Source organism: Podarcis erhardii, assembly GCF_964252035.2.
Source record: "Podarcis erhardii genome assembly, chromosome: 2".
In the NCBI taxonomy this organism is placed as follows: Eukaryota; Metazoa; Chordata; class Lepidosauria; order Squamata; family Lacertidae; genus Podarcis; species Podarcis erhardii.
The window spans coordinates 5,408,458-5,424,675 of record NC_138498.1 but is presented as its reverse complement, the minus strand read 5'-3'; the positions used below and the strand labels follow the sequence as shown (position 1 = coordinate 5,424,675).

Below are 16,218 nucleotides of genomic sequence, written 5' to 3'. Positions count from 1 at the left end.
CTTCAGAACATGTGACCACAGCATCCCAGCTCCGTTCAGGCTCCTAGTTCATAGAATCATAGAATCATAGAGTTGGAAGAGACCACAAGGGCCATCGAGTCCAATCCCCTGCCAAGCAGGAAACACCATCAGAGCACTCCTGACATATGGTTGTCAAGCCTCTGCTTAAAGACCTCCAAAGAAGGAGACTCCACCACACTCCTTGGCAGCAAATTCCACTGTCGAACAGCTCTTACTGTCAGGAAGTTCCTCCTAATGTTTAGGTGGAATCTTTTTTCTTGTAGTTTGGAACCATTGCTCCGTATCCGCTTCTCTGGAGCAGCAGAAAACAACCTTTCTCCCTCCTCTATGTGACATCCTTTTATATATTTGAACATGGCTATCATATCACCCCTTAACCTCCTCTTCTCCAGGCTAAACATGCCCAGCTCCCTTAGCCGTTCTTCATAAGGCATCGCTTCCAGGCCTTTGACCATTTTGGTTGCCCTCCTCTGGACACGTTCTAGTTTGTCAGTGTCCTTCTTGAACTGTGGTGCCCAGAACTGGACACAGTACTCCAGGTGAGGTCTGACCAGAGCAGAATACAGTGGCACTATTACTTCCCTTGATCTAGATGCAATACTCCTATTGATGCAGCCCAGAATTGCATTGGCTTTTTTAGCTGCCGCGTCATACTGTTGGCTCATGTCAAGTTTGTGGTCAACCAAGACTCCTAGATCCTTTTCACATGTACTGCTCTCAAGCCAGGTGTCACCCATCTTGTATTTCTGCCTCTCATTTTTTTTGCCCAAGTGCAATACTTTACATTTCTCCCTATTAAAATTCATCTTGTTTGTTTTGGCCCAGTTCTCTAATCTGTCAAGGTCGTTTTGAAGTGTGATCCTGTCCTCTGGGGTGTTAGCCACCCCTCCCAGTTTGGTGTCATCTGCAAATTTGATCAGGATGCCCTTGAGTCCATCATCCAAGTCGTTGATAAAGATGTTGAATAAGACCGGGCCCAAGACAGAACCCTGTGGCACCCCACTAGTCACTCTTCTCCAGGATGAAGAGGAACCATTGATGAGCACCCTTTGGGTTCGGTCAGTCAGCCAGTTACAAATCCACTGAGTGGTAGCATAGTCAAGTCCGCATTTTACCAGCTTCTTTACAAGAATATCATGGGGCACCTTGTCAAATGCCTTGCTGAAATCAAGGTAGGCTACATCCACTGCGTTCCCTTCATCTACCAGGGTTGTAATTCTGTCAAAAACTACTCGCTACTTTATGAGCTTTGCCATTACCCAGAAGGTGTTGCTCACCCATGGTGTCCCCGTCACTCTTGTCCATCTCCTTCTCGCCGTCAGCCTCTTTGCTTTTCTCTTCCTCTTTCCTGGGCACTTCACCAAGTTTCTCCTTCACTTCCTCCTCCAGGGCGCCTTCTCTTGGTTCCTGCATTGAGAGAAGGGCTTGATTCCAACAGCTGCCTAACGCCTCTTAATCCTTCCCCTAGCTGTGGCATGGGGCTCATGCGCACACAATATGGAAGGCACAATTGGAAAAGTCTCAGAACTGGAGCAGGGGATCTATAGTTATTATTCTAGTGGCCAGGAAAGTAGACCAGGATATATATTGCGATCAGAAGATTAATGAAGTGAAGGACTCTGAGGGACAGTTAGTTGTTAGCAGGGTAACATGGTGCCTTACTTTAGTTGGAAAAGTTGCAAGCTGGTGCTGCAAACATCCTGTGGGGATCCTATGAGGCATCTCCTCAGTTTCCTCCCTCTCCTACCTACGTATGCCCCATGCAGGAAATTTTGGAGACTAATTTTTTGCTGAGCATGTATCAGGGCTCATCCACGCCCTCCCGCACCTTCACCTCTTTCTTCTCTTCTGATGACGGAGGTTCTGCCCGGTTCTCATCTGTGCAGCTCTCTTCTGAGCAAGGAATGGAAAAACAGACAAGGCAAAAAAGATACCAATATTAAAGGTTGCAAGTAACGCTCCCTCCCACCCACTAAAGGGGGGGGGGAATTGGAATAATGAATGGGAGTGGGAATCTGAATGGGTGAGAACCTGTCTCAAGCACCTTTACAAGGAATGGCAGCTGAGGGACCCACTAGATTAAGGCCCAACAAACTCTTCTCAGATTACTGGTATTTTAGACCTGAGGCAAGTTCTGGACAGGAGCACCTTAGAGAGGGAGAACTCCAAATGCCAGCCTCCACCTCACTGCTCAGTTCCAGCTTAAGGCCAGGCACCCCCCAAGAAGGCAGGCCCCAGAAGCCATTCCCTGAGCCAGCCTGTAACCTTCTGGAGGCGGAAGCTTTAGGCCCACAGCCCAACCCATGATCTGCCCGGTCTGATGGGGTAGGGTGGGGTTAGATAGAGTGACGATGGGAATCCCTTACCCTGCGCCAGGCGATTGAGTGTGAGCTCCAGGCCGGAAGCCAGGCCGGCTCTGGTCTCCTGCGTCTCGGCACCCTTCTTAGTCCCCACCGCACACTGGGCGAGGTCCATCGAGGGCGCTTCACGGGATGAAGCGCGGAAGGCGCCCCGCTCGCCCCCCTCACCTATTCTCTCCAGCTCATCGGATGTGGTCCCTGCAATTCCGCTGCTCTCCAGACCAAATGCCGGGTCTGCCTTGCCTGTCACCTTGGCAGCTTCCTCCACCTTGCGGACATGAGCTTCAACCAAGGCTGTGGGGACCTCCTCCTTCATCTTGGAGAACTCCTCTGCAGAAGAGAACCACAGGGTCAGCTGAAAGAGCAACGGGTGGCCAAACGGTGCGTGCAGGGAGGATACAGGGAGAGGGGCAAAATGGGCATTGCAGTGCAGGTGCTGCGAGCAGCAAGAAATCCTTTTGCACCTTTTCTACCCACTAGGAAGTGGCTGAGATAGTCAAGAGTTGCAGATGAAACAGAGCTGGGCGGGAGGCCACTGGGGACACAGGAGCTGAAGAATTGCATCTGATCAGGTGTAGTAGCTCTGTCAGCAATTAGCATCTCATTTCAACAACCACTACATGACATCCCAGTCTACTTTCTGAGTGCTAGTGGATGCACTTGCCACCTATCAGGGCTTTCACACCTTATGGGGAGCACCTGAGTCCAACATCACATGTTTGAATGCCATCTTCAAAAATATAAAGGGTCACATGGAAGATGGAGCAAGCTTGTTTTCTCCTGCTCCAGAGGGTAGGACCCGAACCAATGACTTCAAGTTACAAGAAAGGAGATTCTGACTAAACATCAGGAAGAACTTTCTGACCGTAAGAGCTGTTTGACCATGGAACAAACTCCCATGAGAGGTGGTAAACCTACTTTGGAGGTTTTTAAGCAGGGGTTGGATAGCCATCTGCGATGGATGCTGTTGCTGCAGCATATACCTGTATTGTACTTGAGTCAAGTCATGAAAATGCCCTCATTTCCTCTACAAGATGAGACTGTGGAACAGAGTATTGGCTAGGCTTTCAGAAAGTAGCAAACTCAGAGATCTCAGACCAACAAAAGGTGAGGGAGGGGAAGTGAGAATGCTTGTTTGGGGACTTATCTGTGAGTCTCTGACCCAAGTTCAGCCTGGGTATTAGCATCACATAAATGACAGCAAAAAATTCCTTACTTGTTCCCAGGATGCTGGCCCAGAATTTGGCATCCTGAGATCCACAGCTTTCCTTTTTTAAAAAAAGTATTTAAGTCTGTAGAGAAAAGCTTGTTAACATATGTGCACTATCAACTCTTAAAATAACTGCACCCATTTACAGACTTAATAGCCTTTCCGTCCCTAAGGATGCTGTGGGGGGAGTCTGAAGTGCCCCAGTTAATTACCAAGGGCTGACTTGGCTGCTGCGGATGCCACACGAGGGTCCACAACAGAAGCCAAGAAGGCCACGGTGCTCATCACGGGGTTGCCCGACTGGCTGAAGGGAATGGGTTGATAGGCCAGAGGCCCAAGAGAGGCCTCCGAGTCCTCCAGGTAAGGGTCCTCGATAGGAAGACGCAGGAAATGCAGAATGCACTCGTCCTGCGTGCGGCTGCCAACGTGCTCAGAAACTTTGTTCCAGTCATCCTTGTACATCTCCAGAGCCTAAAAAGCAGTGAAGAGAAATGGCACATTGGACATGAACGGTCAAGGGCAAGGATCAGAAACAGCCAGTCAACAGCACCACAATAGATGTTCTACATGCCTGAAGCTTTTCAGAGGCCAGACTCACATTCAGTGCCCATGTTTAGTGTAGCTCCTAAATAAATGCATATTTCTGCGCACAATTCAAAGTGTTGGTGTTGACCTTTAAAGCCCTAAATGGCTTCAGTCCCGTATACCTGAAGGAACATCTCCACCCCCATTGTTCAGCCTAGACACTGAGATCCAACTCCAAGGGCCTTCTGGTGGTTCCCTCAATGCAAGATGTCAAAGAGATAAGAAAGTGTTATGACTTTTTGTAGCCATTTGAAGGCAGCCTGTATCGGGAAGCTTTTAATGATGTTGTGTTTTCTTGCTTTATATTTTGTTGGAAACCACCCAGAGTGGCTGGGGTAAACCAGTCAGATGGGCGGTGTATAAGAAATTTGCTGTTGTTGTTACAAATGTTGTATATTTTATGTATTTGTGAGTCAGAGATACAACTTTCAAAAATCTATTCAGTGTCTCAGTTCACAGTATGTGTGGGTGGCCTAAGCACAAATTGGGGGCAGGAAGAGGAAGCAATACTCAAGAGGTGCCTTAGGCACTTTTGTGGGAAGATAATCATGTTTTTGTCCTCTCACCTCCAGCAGCAGCAGTGTCTCCTGCTCTGTCCACTCACGAGTAGCACTGGCAGCAGCTTTGCTCTGTGGGGAAACCACGCATTAGAACACAACCCTGGTCACTTACCAGGAGGCCTCCAGCCCCATAATCTGACCATCACGTGTCCTTAGAGGCCCCTTTCTCAGTGCAAGGTTTTGGCACGCCTGCCTTGGAGGGCCTTTCTGTTCTTCAGCTGTACTCTCCGGCTCAGCCTTGGGCCAGAACTGGAGAGGAGCTGGCTGTTTCTCTCTTACCCAGTCCTGTGTCCCTGCATGATCTAGGCAGTGGGCGGAGGCAACCCGTTGTCTCTTGGTGGCCCTCTGTACACCAACCAGGGAACAGATACCAGCAAACCCACCCTCTCCCCACTCTTTACCTTGGAAGGAGCATTCTTCTTGGTGTACATGTCAGTGCGAAGCCCAAAGTTTTGCATGTCTGGTGGCTTCTCCTTGCTCTTGTCAGGGAAGTTCAGCATCTGCTGGGAAGCAGTGGTTTGCTGGGGAAAGAGAAGAATGAGCTCCCTGTGATGTAAACACAGCCCGAGAGAAAACATGTCCATCACCACATTCTATTTGTGGCCAATTTACAACACAGACTGCAACGGTTGGACAGCAACCATACACCTCTGTTGTGAAAAGATAGAAGCTGCCCACTTCTTGGATGGGTCTGAACTTTCAGTGGCAGACATCTGCAGGTGCCTTCTTTTTTGTGACTTGCTTGACCTTTGACAATGAAACTTTACAGTTAGCCTATAAGGGAAACTATAACCAACAACATTTAAGAAACCCCTGAAGTGAGAGATGTGACAATTCATCTCTTATGCATCCTAAAAATTGATGGGAAAGAAGGGGGAAAGTCCATACAGCCCTGCTCTTTTAGACCCCAGAAACACTGACAATTTATAGTTCCCTTCCAGAAGCTCTCCTTTCTCCTACCAGCTCAGGTTTCCCCTTCACCGTCTCAGTGACAAGGTCTTCAATCTCCTTGCTCTTTCGTCCAGCCTTGGTATCGCTATCGCTCTGACGACTCTGAAGAATAAGCACAATTTTGCACTAAGCCCCAGTCTGATGTATCTTTTAGGATAGGAAACAAAGAAATGAAGTCTTCCATAGAAGCAGGGATGATTTGAAGCTAGCAAATTGATTCTAGCTTGCATGAATGTGGAAGCTCCCCCTGCTACTTCCTGGCTTTTTAAACCCAGACCAAGACAACCATTCTCTAAAGGGATTTTGGGTTGTCCCAATTACTCCCCACTCCCAATTTTCTGATGCTCTAATTAATATGTCTACTAATTCATTTTATCAGATGTTTCTAGATTCTTGTATAATTTCATTTTGCTTTTAATGTTTTTTGGACACTACCCCTTGAAGATTTTTAAACCACCAAGCTATAAACATTTAAAATACCTAAATGAAATTGAATAAATTTCTTCTCACGCTACCTGGGGTGTTTTGGGCTGCAGTGGCACCAATCCCGAAGGGGTGTCAGCCAGAACATGGAAATGAGATGTAGGTGGTGGTCCCATGGGTGTCGGCCGGCTCTCTGCATCCACTTGGTAATTAATGAGTCCCCATTGCTCCAGGAAGGCATGGACTCTGCATGAGAGGATCAGAGTTGGACCCAAAGCTCAGCCGTGTGGCAAATTCTATTCTCTGCTTTTAAGAGGACCGGGAGCTGGACTCCCACCCCAGGACAAATTATCTGCCAAACAGCCATATAAGGAAGATCAATTTTGTCAAACAAGAAGACTCTCAAGCAAAACTTCTGTATCTTCTTCAACAGGGCATGTTCAGTCAACCTTTTCATCACCTTTAAATAATTTTTACTATTAAACACAATGGGAGCTAAGAAACGAGGAAAAATCCTGTTGCACTAAGCGCTGTATGAAAGATAGAATGCTAGAGGCAGCTTCTGTCTTGAATACATTCCTTCTGGCTTTGCTCAGCTATTCTGTTTCTCGGCATACCTCATGATGGCACACACATCCCCAGCCAGGTTCCGACGGCAGGCAGTCGAGGTTAGGTACTCCTGTGGATTGAGCCGGTATGTGTCAATCATGAAATTGCGGTACGCCAAGTAGCTAAAGTGCAGCAGGAAGAAAAAGATGACAGTCAGAACCACTATTTATAACCCATGTCACCCTGTAAAGTATTCCCATGATATTAAGACCTATTCTCTCCCATATACTACAGAGGCCAGTATAATGGTTCTCTAACTTTTTTTTACACTGACTACTTGAAAACTGCTGAGGGTCTTGGCAGACCACTTAATACTTTTTCTGTCCATTGTAGCAATTATAATGTACTGTGCCAAATGCTGTATGTTTTTTAATTGTACTTTGTTACTGCTGTCCTTTATTATATATGGCATTTTATTATTATTCCACAGAATTCAAACTGCAGTACAATAACATGCAACATAAGAAATAAAAGAAGCTACAAAAATACAAGTAAAAATCAATATATTTAATGCAGTGGATGTGCCATCTCCCTGCTTCAAACTGCAAGATTACATGCCATGGACCACTTGAATGAAACTTGAAAGCAAGTTTGGGAATCCTTGGACTAGGAAATAAGAAGACTTCCCCCAGCCCTCCTCTTACCAGAGGAAAAAGGTTGCCACGTTTACTATCCCAGAACAGACCTTACTGCTTATAACAGCAATCTTACATTTCAGGAGTCTTTGACTTGTTTTTGCCATTGAAAAATTCTGGGAGGGCTCTCCGCTCAATAGCATGGACGCTGAGGAAGAATCAAAAGGAAGCGTTAGAACAGACTGGAAGGCTGGAGGTACTGGGAGGAAAAGCCCTCCCTGGTCCCCACTCAGGCACCTGTTATAGTCAAACCAGGCTGCGTAGCTAGGGATGATGATGTGATGCGTCTGTTCGGTGACATTGTCTTCATGGAGGTCAGGGTTCTTGGTCTGCTCTCCTTTGTTTCCAGCATTGTTCTCCTCTTCATCCTGAAACCAGAAAGCTCCTGAGTAGGCAACCTGAGTGCCCATTGTTTTCTTACGACTTTTGTTCTTAAGCTTCATTTTAAGAGAAGCCTAGGATGGAATTGCTTGTTCGTGCAGCACTCAGAAAACCTGAGTCCTTCTCAGAGGGTGACAGTAGGCAGGTGTACAGACAAACTGCTAGGTGACGAGAGAGGAATCAAGGGTGCTTTGCTGTTTCAGAGGGTGCTATGGCACAAGCATAATTATGGGTGCTGTCACAGGCCTCCAAGGAGGTGCCCTTCCATATCTTTGCAGCACTGAAGCAATGGAATTGTGTCCACTTCTGCCCAGGCCAAACTAGGGCAAGGAAAGAAGAACCAGAATATTAGCCTGTTTAGGAGGAAAAGAGCAGCAGACTAGGCAAAAACAGAAGCTGTGGTGTAATTCTTGCATTCTACCTGTGGGGTGATGCAATGGGTCTGCTAAGGACACATCCCTGTTGATGCAAGTTCCATTGGCTCCCTCTGTGCCTGGGAGGAATGTGGGCGTCATCACCAACACAGCCCCCGATTGGTTGCCACTGGTGGTGTTTCCAGAACATGCTTGCCATTTTTATGTCATTTAGGGATTTTCGGGTTGTGAGTTTTTCCATTCCCAGGTTGAACACACTGCAGGCTAAGGATACAGTGGCCGTTCTGCTATCATTGTGGCAGCCCTCACCTTCCCATCCCCAGGCCATAATTAAAGGGTAGGATTGCTCTGTGAGTTGAGTCAGACTTGGCTCACCTTGCCTGCAGTCTCCATGTTCTCATCTTCTGGCTCATCTGGAAAGCAAAAATGGCAAAGGCAACCTTAGTCATGTAGACCTATTTGTACTCATTCTACAGTAGTTGGGAATATTACACTGAGTTGAGTACTTATGAGATTCCTGTACATGCAGATACCTAAATGTGTGTCCAATCATATTTTACAAGGGTGGAGGAGATTATAAAGGTATTTTAGTGAGCAGAAAGCAAGGAGGGTGTTGTTGTTTTTTTTGCATTTCACTGACCCTCTAAATAGTATTAAAAGTTTATTACTGATTATTGTTTTTGGTTTAAACTTCCATTTTTCCCCAGGGCGTGTATTTGTTACACGGAATATGAGCCCCCTTGACAACATGTTAGCATATTAATCAATCTTGGCTGAAACATTGCAGCTCATTCTGAGTACTTGGCATAGATGGGGCTATAAATATAACCTTTTCGTAAAAACTGCTAGAAACTGGAAGTGGCAGAAGAGTTTAATGTCTTGTTTTATATGTTTGTGTATTACATATGCATGCACTAATCTATTCTGTACATGCGCACAAGTATTTTTAAATACACACTATGACTAATACATTTATTGACTGGGGTCCAAATTGCTAATTAAGCTCGCACAAGGAGGCATGTAAATGGAGTTTTTTGCTTTCTTCCTTAAACAGCTGACTCCCATGACATATCAAAACTTTCTTTTGAACTCCTGTTTCAAAAGCAATTTGCCATATGGCACAGGAGGTTGTTGTTTGATGAAAACAAGTCTAAATCCCCCTTGAGCTTAAGACAGCAAGCTGTGAGGCTCTCTGGATTCCAGCCAATAAGCCTTTGGCTTCTTATACCCTCTCTCTAGAACATCTGGTTGACAGTTGCAATTTGGCAGCTCTTAGGGTCTACTGGAATTACTCAGGCATAACTTGCTACTATTACTGCATTTGCCAGTTTGGCTTACGTACACCGGTTTTCTGATTCATGCTTACTTAACCTACTTCAGAGATCTACAGAGGCCACTTCTTAGGTGTCTGCTCTGCCTAGCTTATGCTTCTGTGGAAGCTCCAACAGCCAGTCTCTTCCAAAGAAGCATACACGTGGGCAAATCAAACACCAATGTGGACTTCACTCATAATGCAAGTTTATTTTACAACCCTGCCACAAAAATGTCACGTTTCAAGCAGCCCTTAGTATAGCATCTCAGGACATTAGTCGCAAGTCAGGACTCAGGGGTGACCAGTTTTCAACACTCACATGAAGTGAATTTCATGCCCTCCAACATGTGGTTCTTCACAGTAACAAAGGGGGGATGCTACTCAATGAGCCTTTATTGTGGTTTAATATTGCTACCTAATATCGGACTTCCGGGTTAGCGCCTCTGGCAATGGCGGAATTCCTCTGATCGGGAGGAATTTACTCCGTGGAAACAGGGTCTGGACGCCACGGCGAAGGCGGAGACCCACTAAAAATCACAGGCGGGAGAAGCCTGTGAACCTGGGATTCGGCTGGCACCTTTTGCGCCTCCCCTACTCGCGGGGAGCGACGTGGGGTGAGCAGCGCAGTGCTTCGAATTGATTGCTTCTTTCACGGAGTGAAGCCGCATTGCTGTTGCCGGAGAGCGCTGACTTTTTCCTGTGGACAATTCGATTTTAAACAACTACCCGTGAGTAGAACGGAAAATTGGATCTATAAATGTCTTAATTTGGCACCGAAACGGGAAGGTTTTAAACAGGAAGTCCGCCTTCCCCTTTTGTAAATAGATTGAAGCAAAGATGCTGCAAGCTAAGGTCTTGGAAAGTCTTCCGCAAAGGATTAAACTTCCATCGATTAAACTATTGAACCCCCCTTGGAAGCAGGAGAAGAGGGAGGAAATTTTGGATCGCGCAAGCCTGCAGGAGAGAGTGTTGAAAATTAAATCACCACTGCTCTGAACCTGGAAAGGGGCTGCCAGTAAGATTGACGTTTTGAAGTTCATTGGCTGTGAATAGAACGTATCTTGACAGTTAGCTAAATAAGAGAAATATATTGTTTCCATTGTCCTCTTCTGCGTTTAAAAAGGAGAAAAAGTAACTGAAAATTGAAACTATATTTACCTTTTGAACTGTGCTTAAAAGGATTGACACAAATAGAAACTGTTTCCCTCTAGAGGGAGCCTTTGAAACTGTTATAAGAGCTGAGCTGGGGGAACCAGCTGCAAGATAAGAGACTGTGAGAATTAGGGATTGACCTTGGACTATTTGAGAATGTCGACAGAAGAAGCTTTAGTGATTGCATTATGCAAGATAAGTCACTCGTTGGAACAACTCCACAAGAAGACAGATGTCATGACTACTAAAATTGATAACTTGGGACAAAAAGTGACTAACTTGGGACAAAAAGTGACTAATTTGGGACAAAAAGTGAACATCAATACAGAAATTATTCAGGATCTGATACAGGAATCTACTTTGACAGGGCAAATTGTCGAGAAGGCGAAGGAGAAAGTTGCTGTTGATGAACCTAAAGTAATACAAGTGGGAGCCCCAGCCTTACAGAGGCAAATTAAGGACTATAAGTTGAGGCCTTTTATGATTGAATTTAGAAAAAGTCAGATTTTGAGGATCGGAGCCCTGCCTGGACTGGAGAAGGAAAGTTGGATAGATCCCTTCATGCAGGGATTTACTCACTTTTGGGATTTGGACTTGGGTCGTGAGGAGATTGGAGCTGTGGGGGCCTTTGGATTTGGAGGAATTTTGAAACATGTCCTGAAATACCTTATGGATTTTAGATTTAACCATGGAGATTTGGTTGACCTGTCAAGAAGGAATAAAAGCATTGCTAGGTTGGAGCTTCCCCGAGATCTGCTCTTCAGTATCAAAGGAAGGAAAATAAGAACAAGATCAGTAGAAGACAAAGTAAAGTGCATGTATAAATATGAAGAAGACCTGCAGAAGGGACTTGGAAAAGAGTTAAGAGCCTCGGACAGAAGATCACCAGGTTGATGGACTATTTGGAATTGACGAATGACTGGCAGTATCCGAGACCAGGGAGAAGAGATGGTGGAAGAAGATTGGAAAAAGTTTTAAAGTTTCTTTTCAGAAATAGAAATATTGTAAAATTACTGAGTGTTAGAAAAATGTTGGAATGAAATCTTATGGCTTTAGTTGAAATGTTATAAGGAGTTAAGCATAAATAAGCATTATAGTATTAATGGAAAATAAGGGTAAAAATAAGTTAAGATATTTATATGACAGAAAATAGAGAAAGATGGAAAGGAATTGCTGAAACAATTAATAGAAGTGGAATACAAAAAGGGAGGTGAGAGGAGGTCGATGAAACAAGGGTATGAAAGATAGACTACTGAAATGGTATAATGTATGTTTTTAAATTGTTTTTGTTTTGTTTTGTTTAGGTTAATGTTGTGTTTTGTACTGTCTATATATTGTATTGTATTGTTTTTTCCCTTTCTTGTTTTTTTCTTTTTGTCTCTTTTCTTCTCTTTCCTCTTTGTAAGTTTTAAAAGTAATAAATATTATTTTTTAAAAAAATTAATATTGCTACCTAATATCCAGCGAACACTGAAGAACATGCACTTATTCCCATTCAAAGAGCGGGATAACAAAAGAAAAAATATCCCTTACCCAAATCGGTCATGGTGCCACCCTTCACAGGAGCCGATTCAGAGTCTTTCTTGGTGTTAACTATGCAAGACAGAACAAGGAAGGAATACTTTACTGAGAGAAAATTCTCAAAGGTTCTTCCCACCTCCTGGAAGATTCATATATTCCTCTATTGCACTGTAAGGAGCAGACAGGCACAGAGATTGAAATGGAGTTGGGGGGAGGACTGTTTTATTCATCAAACTGGTTCACAAAGCAATGAAACAGCACTACTTTTGGTGGAGACACTGGTTAGTACAATCTTGACCTAGTGACCCCAGGACCCATATGGAGTGCGGGAAAGGACAATAGCTATGCAAGTCCAAAAGCTGTGATACTGACCTGTTTTTGGTAGTGTGACTTCTTCAACATTAGGGACAGGGGAAGGCTCATCCATGTCTTTAGTGAGGTCTTCTTGCTCCTCTTCACGGTGGCCACGCTTGGATTTGGTGTAGGGAGTGGAAGGCCTGTGGAGGAAAGTGTAAGGAGAGAGATCCATCAGCCTTGTTGGAGCAAACTAATACAAGCAGAATACCCTGGACTCCATTATGTATGGGCAGCACAAAGACTTGGTTGTGCACAGCAAACACTATGATCAATGTTTTTGTCCAAAAGGAGAAAGGTTTCTCTTCCAGCTTAAGTGTCACTTCTGGTAAGAAGGCACTTTGATGCTTATTCTCAAGAAAGGAAAATTGGGTGAAAGTGTCATGTGCTCATGTGGCAAATCCACAGCTGCATACAGAAAGTGGAGTCAGCAGTGTAATCAGTCAATGGAGTGGATGGGGTGGGCTGATTATCTGCCAATAATCTGTGTCCTCAGGAATGTACTAGGAAGCCTCATTGCAGAACACTTCAAGTTCCAATCTTTCTTTAAAGACAATGTAATTTATGGGGTTGTGGGGAGCACAAGAGAACCAATAAAATCAAGGCTGAGCTACTTGATATCTAGTCAGCCCAAAAGGGGGAAAAAGGAAAAGCAGCTTGTCCTCACCCTTTCTTGGCATTCTTCTTTTTTGCTTCTGGAGTAGGTGAAGGAGAGGGAGAACGCTTCCTTTTCTTATAGTTTCCTCCCTTCTTATCCCGTCGGTCTGAGTCAGGACTGTTAACCTAGAGAGATGAAATAAGGCAACTGTACAGAAGGAGCAATGATCAGCTTCTGCTGAGGAAACAGTGAATGGACATTTCTCAGGCTTCTGTCCCTCACATTCTACACCAAGTCCATTACAGTTGGGAGGCCTCAGTTCACAGGAAGTCAATAGTCTGTTTTGTGTGTCAAAACACAACAAGCAGCCTCACACCATCTGTTGCTAGGCAGGAGATGGCAGTTGAGAGCTTGGATGCTTTTTTATATGAGAGAACTCCCCACATATTCAAAACAGCAGGGAAAAGGTGTGGCTTGGCCTCCTCCTTACAGAAATTGTGTCTAATTGTTTAAAGGGGGGGGGTGGAGCACAGGAACTGAGGTAGAGCAAAGGAGCAATGACTTGCTGGCCCATGTCCAGAATATGAGCCAGGTATAAGACACAGGAACACAGAAGGTGGACCATATAGAACTTGATGGCTTTTGGAATTATTGCAATGAAAGCTGGACCAGATGGAACTTGGTTGGATCCAGCAAGACACTTCTTACATTTGTGAGCAAGTGTGAACATTCAGGATCACACTACACACAACATCATACAAAGAAAGGCTATAGGATCGGAATCTCACAGCACAGGTTGATTTTGCCTTAAAATGAATCTGCGCTATGAGATTCTGATCCTGTAGCCTTACTTTGTATGTTTAAAAAAGCGTTGCTGGGCACAGAGGAACTCTATTTAAAAGACCAAAATAATACAAGAAGTGGACACAGAAATGGTGGGTCTGAAATATCATGCTCCTATATATGCGTTGGTCAGAGATGGTTTTGTTCTCGGTCTTAAGTTTTTCTCTCATTAGAACATAGGTATATTCAGGATATCCCAAAAGTATTATAAAGAAATGGAAGTTCTCTAAAAGCATCGTACCTCATCAGTGAGAGTCTTGGCAGAGATCTTCTTCCTGCGGGAGACAGGGCTCTTCTCATCATTTACTTCATAGTCTTCTTCATTCATCCACTCATTGAAAGTGTCTGTGTCCAGGATCCATTTGCCATGAACCTTGATGTGAGGAGAAGAGAAACCCAACACTGAGCACCTTAAAGCAAGAAGGGAAATGAACCACTTCCCAATCCAAAATTGCAACAAGGAAAGGCTCAAAGGAATGTCTCTGGCCCAGTGGACATAACATGAATTCAGAGCCTCACATTCTGTGACAGCTGCCTCGAGTGACCCAATCCCAAGTTCTTTTTGTACTCAAACATCAAATGAAGGCAATCCTTTACCTTGCGGGGTTTCTCTGGTGTGGGTGCGTCCTCCACGGGGGCCTCAATTTCACTTGCTGGTATCCAGGTGTCATAGCTAAGAAGGAAAGCAGGTAGCAGTTGATTCAAAACCTCTCCTGCACAATGTAGCCAGTTTCAAGGAATGGGTGCGGAAATTAAGGCACAAGTTCATCTATGCCCCACTTTCAGAAACAGGAAAAACTTAGCCAGATTCACATTCTGCAAATTTACAGGAAATAGCTAGTAGAAAACAAAAATAGCAGAGGATATAAACTGATAGCATCAGCTGCAAATACACACTACAATACACAGGGAAAAAGATGCTTCCTATACCTATATTGAGAAGGTTACAGTGGGCAGATGCTAACCCTGCTCCTGCTCACCTGTCAGGGTAGTAGCCCCAGTGCAGGAGGACCTGTTTGTCTCTCTTCATGATCGGGCGAACCCACTCTTCTACAAGAAAGAGTAAACATGGATGATTACGCTCAAGGTATTAATTCACTCTGGAAAGACTTCATTTCACACCGTTTGTATTGTGCAGCATTTTTACAGTGATCTACCTTGAGCCCCTGTAAGGGAAGTTGGGTAAATGAATGGCTGCACCTGCATTAGCTGAGGTCATCTGCAGAGGCAGGTGGTGACTGGAGACAAGGTCTTCTCAGTAGCGGTATCCCATTTGTGCAATTTCCACCCCAGGGAAACTTACCCAACCTGCCTGTGCTGTAAGATCCTAAGTGGAGGCTTTTCTCCAGATATGGGGTTGGGTTTTTTGTTTTGTTTCTTGCAGGGCAGGGGGGATACATTACAGCGGTGCCTCGCAAGACGAAAAGAATCCGTTCCGCGAGTCTCTTCGTCTAGCGGTTTTTTCGTCTTGTGAAGCAACCCTATTAGCGGATTAGCGCTATTAGCGGCTTAGCGGCTATTAGCGGCTTAGAAAAAGGGAGAAAAAAGTGAAAAAAATCGCAAGACTCACAAGACGTTTTCGTCTTGCAAAGCAAGCCCATAGGGAAATTCGTCTTGCGAAGCGCCTCAAAAACGGAAAACCCTTTCGTCTAGCGGGTTTTTCGTCTTGCGAGGCATTCGTCTTGCGGGGCACCACTGTATGTGGTAATGCAGAGAGGCCTCCTTGTGATGGAGCCCCGGTTGTGGAAGATCCTCACCACAACCTATGACTGGTGCCACACAACAATACTTTCTGTGCCAGGCATAACCCTTATTTGACTGAATATTTTAAGTATTGGTTTATGTTGTTAATCTGTTCTATTGTTTAACTTTTGAAAAACGTCTATGTTTCAATCAATTGTTTTATATTAATGTACCATATATTATTACAGAACGCCTTGTTAGTCATGCCTGCTGTAGACAGCTGAGATATCCTGAAAGAATGGGAGAGAAGTAGCTAACAAATATTGGAAGCGAGTGAAATATAAGTGCAATGGGGACCAAGTATCCTGCCTAAGAATGGTGCATTCTGGGATATGCAGAGTAAAAGCTATAAAGTATTTTAAATGCTGAAGGTGCTATAGAAAATATGAGTGCTATTTTACATCTTTAGATTTAAATGATTTGTAAATCATGTTTCACTTTCCTTCACCACCACCACAGCCCCTTGCCCTTTACTAATGAACTGTTTACTATTGTTGCTGCTTTAAATGTGGTCTCTTTCACTCCAGCTGCACATGTGTCGTTCCCCTACTGGAAAAAATGCGAGCAGCACTGCAATTTGCTGACT

The 16,218-nt window shown here is 44.7% G+C and overlaps 1 protein-coding gene across 10 annotated transcripts in view; it reads right to left on the bottom strand.

Annotated features, from left to right (window-relative positions):
• SMARCC2 (SWI/SNF related BAF chromatin remodeling complex subunit C2) overlaps positions 1-16,218 on the bottom strand; it is a 33,847-nt gene that overhangs the window by 9,820 nt on the left and 7,809 nt on the right. For 3 of the 10 annotated variants that reach the window (XM_081851670.1, XM_081851679.1, XM_081851671.1), the window contains exons 7-24: positions 14,870-14,939; positions 14,487-14,562; positions 14,131-14,262; positions 13,116-13,231; positions 12,467-12,591; positions 12,107-12,166; positions 8,485-8,522; positions 7,592-7,722; positions 7,431-7,502; positions 6,728-6,841; positions 6,203-6,356; positions 5,697-5,789; positions 5,138-5,257; positions 4,743-4,805; positions 3,804-4,062; positions 2,388-2,711; positions 1,850-1,914; positions 1,299-1,428 (exon numbers count right to left, since the gene is read on the bottom strand). In XM_081851670.1, the coding sequence (XP_081707796.1) occupies positions 1,299-1,428; positions 1,850-1,914; positions 2,388-2,711; positions 3,804-4,062; positions 4,743-4,805; positions 5,138-5,257; positions 5,697-5,789; positions 6,203-6,356; positions 6,728-6,841; positions 7,431-7,502; positions 7,592-7,722; positions 8,485-8,522; positions 12,107-12,166; positions 12,467-12,591; positions 13,116-13,231; positions 14,131-14,262; positions 14,487-14,562; positions 14,870-14,939 (2,142 nt within the window). The remainder of the gene's footprint in view (positions 1-1,298; positions 1,429-1,849; positions 1,915-2,387; positions 2,712-3,803; positions 4,063-4,742; positions 4,806-5,137; positions 5,258-5,696; positions 5,790-6,202; positions 6,357-6,727; positions 6,842-7,430; positions 7,503-7,591; positions 7,723-8,484; positions 8,523-12,106; positions 12,167-12,466; positions 12,592-13,115; positions 13,232-14,130; positions 14,263-14,486; positions 14,563-14,869; positions 14,940-16,218) is intronic. The other 7 variants (XM_081851673.1, XM_081851672.1, XM_081851674.1 and 4 more) reach the window with 7 other exon arrangements.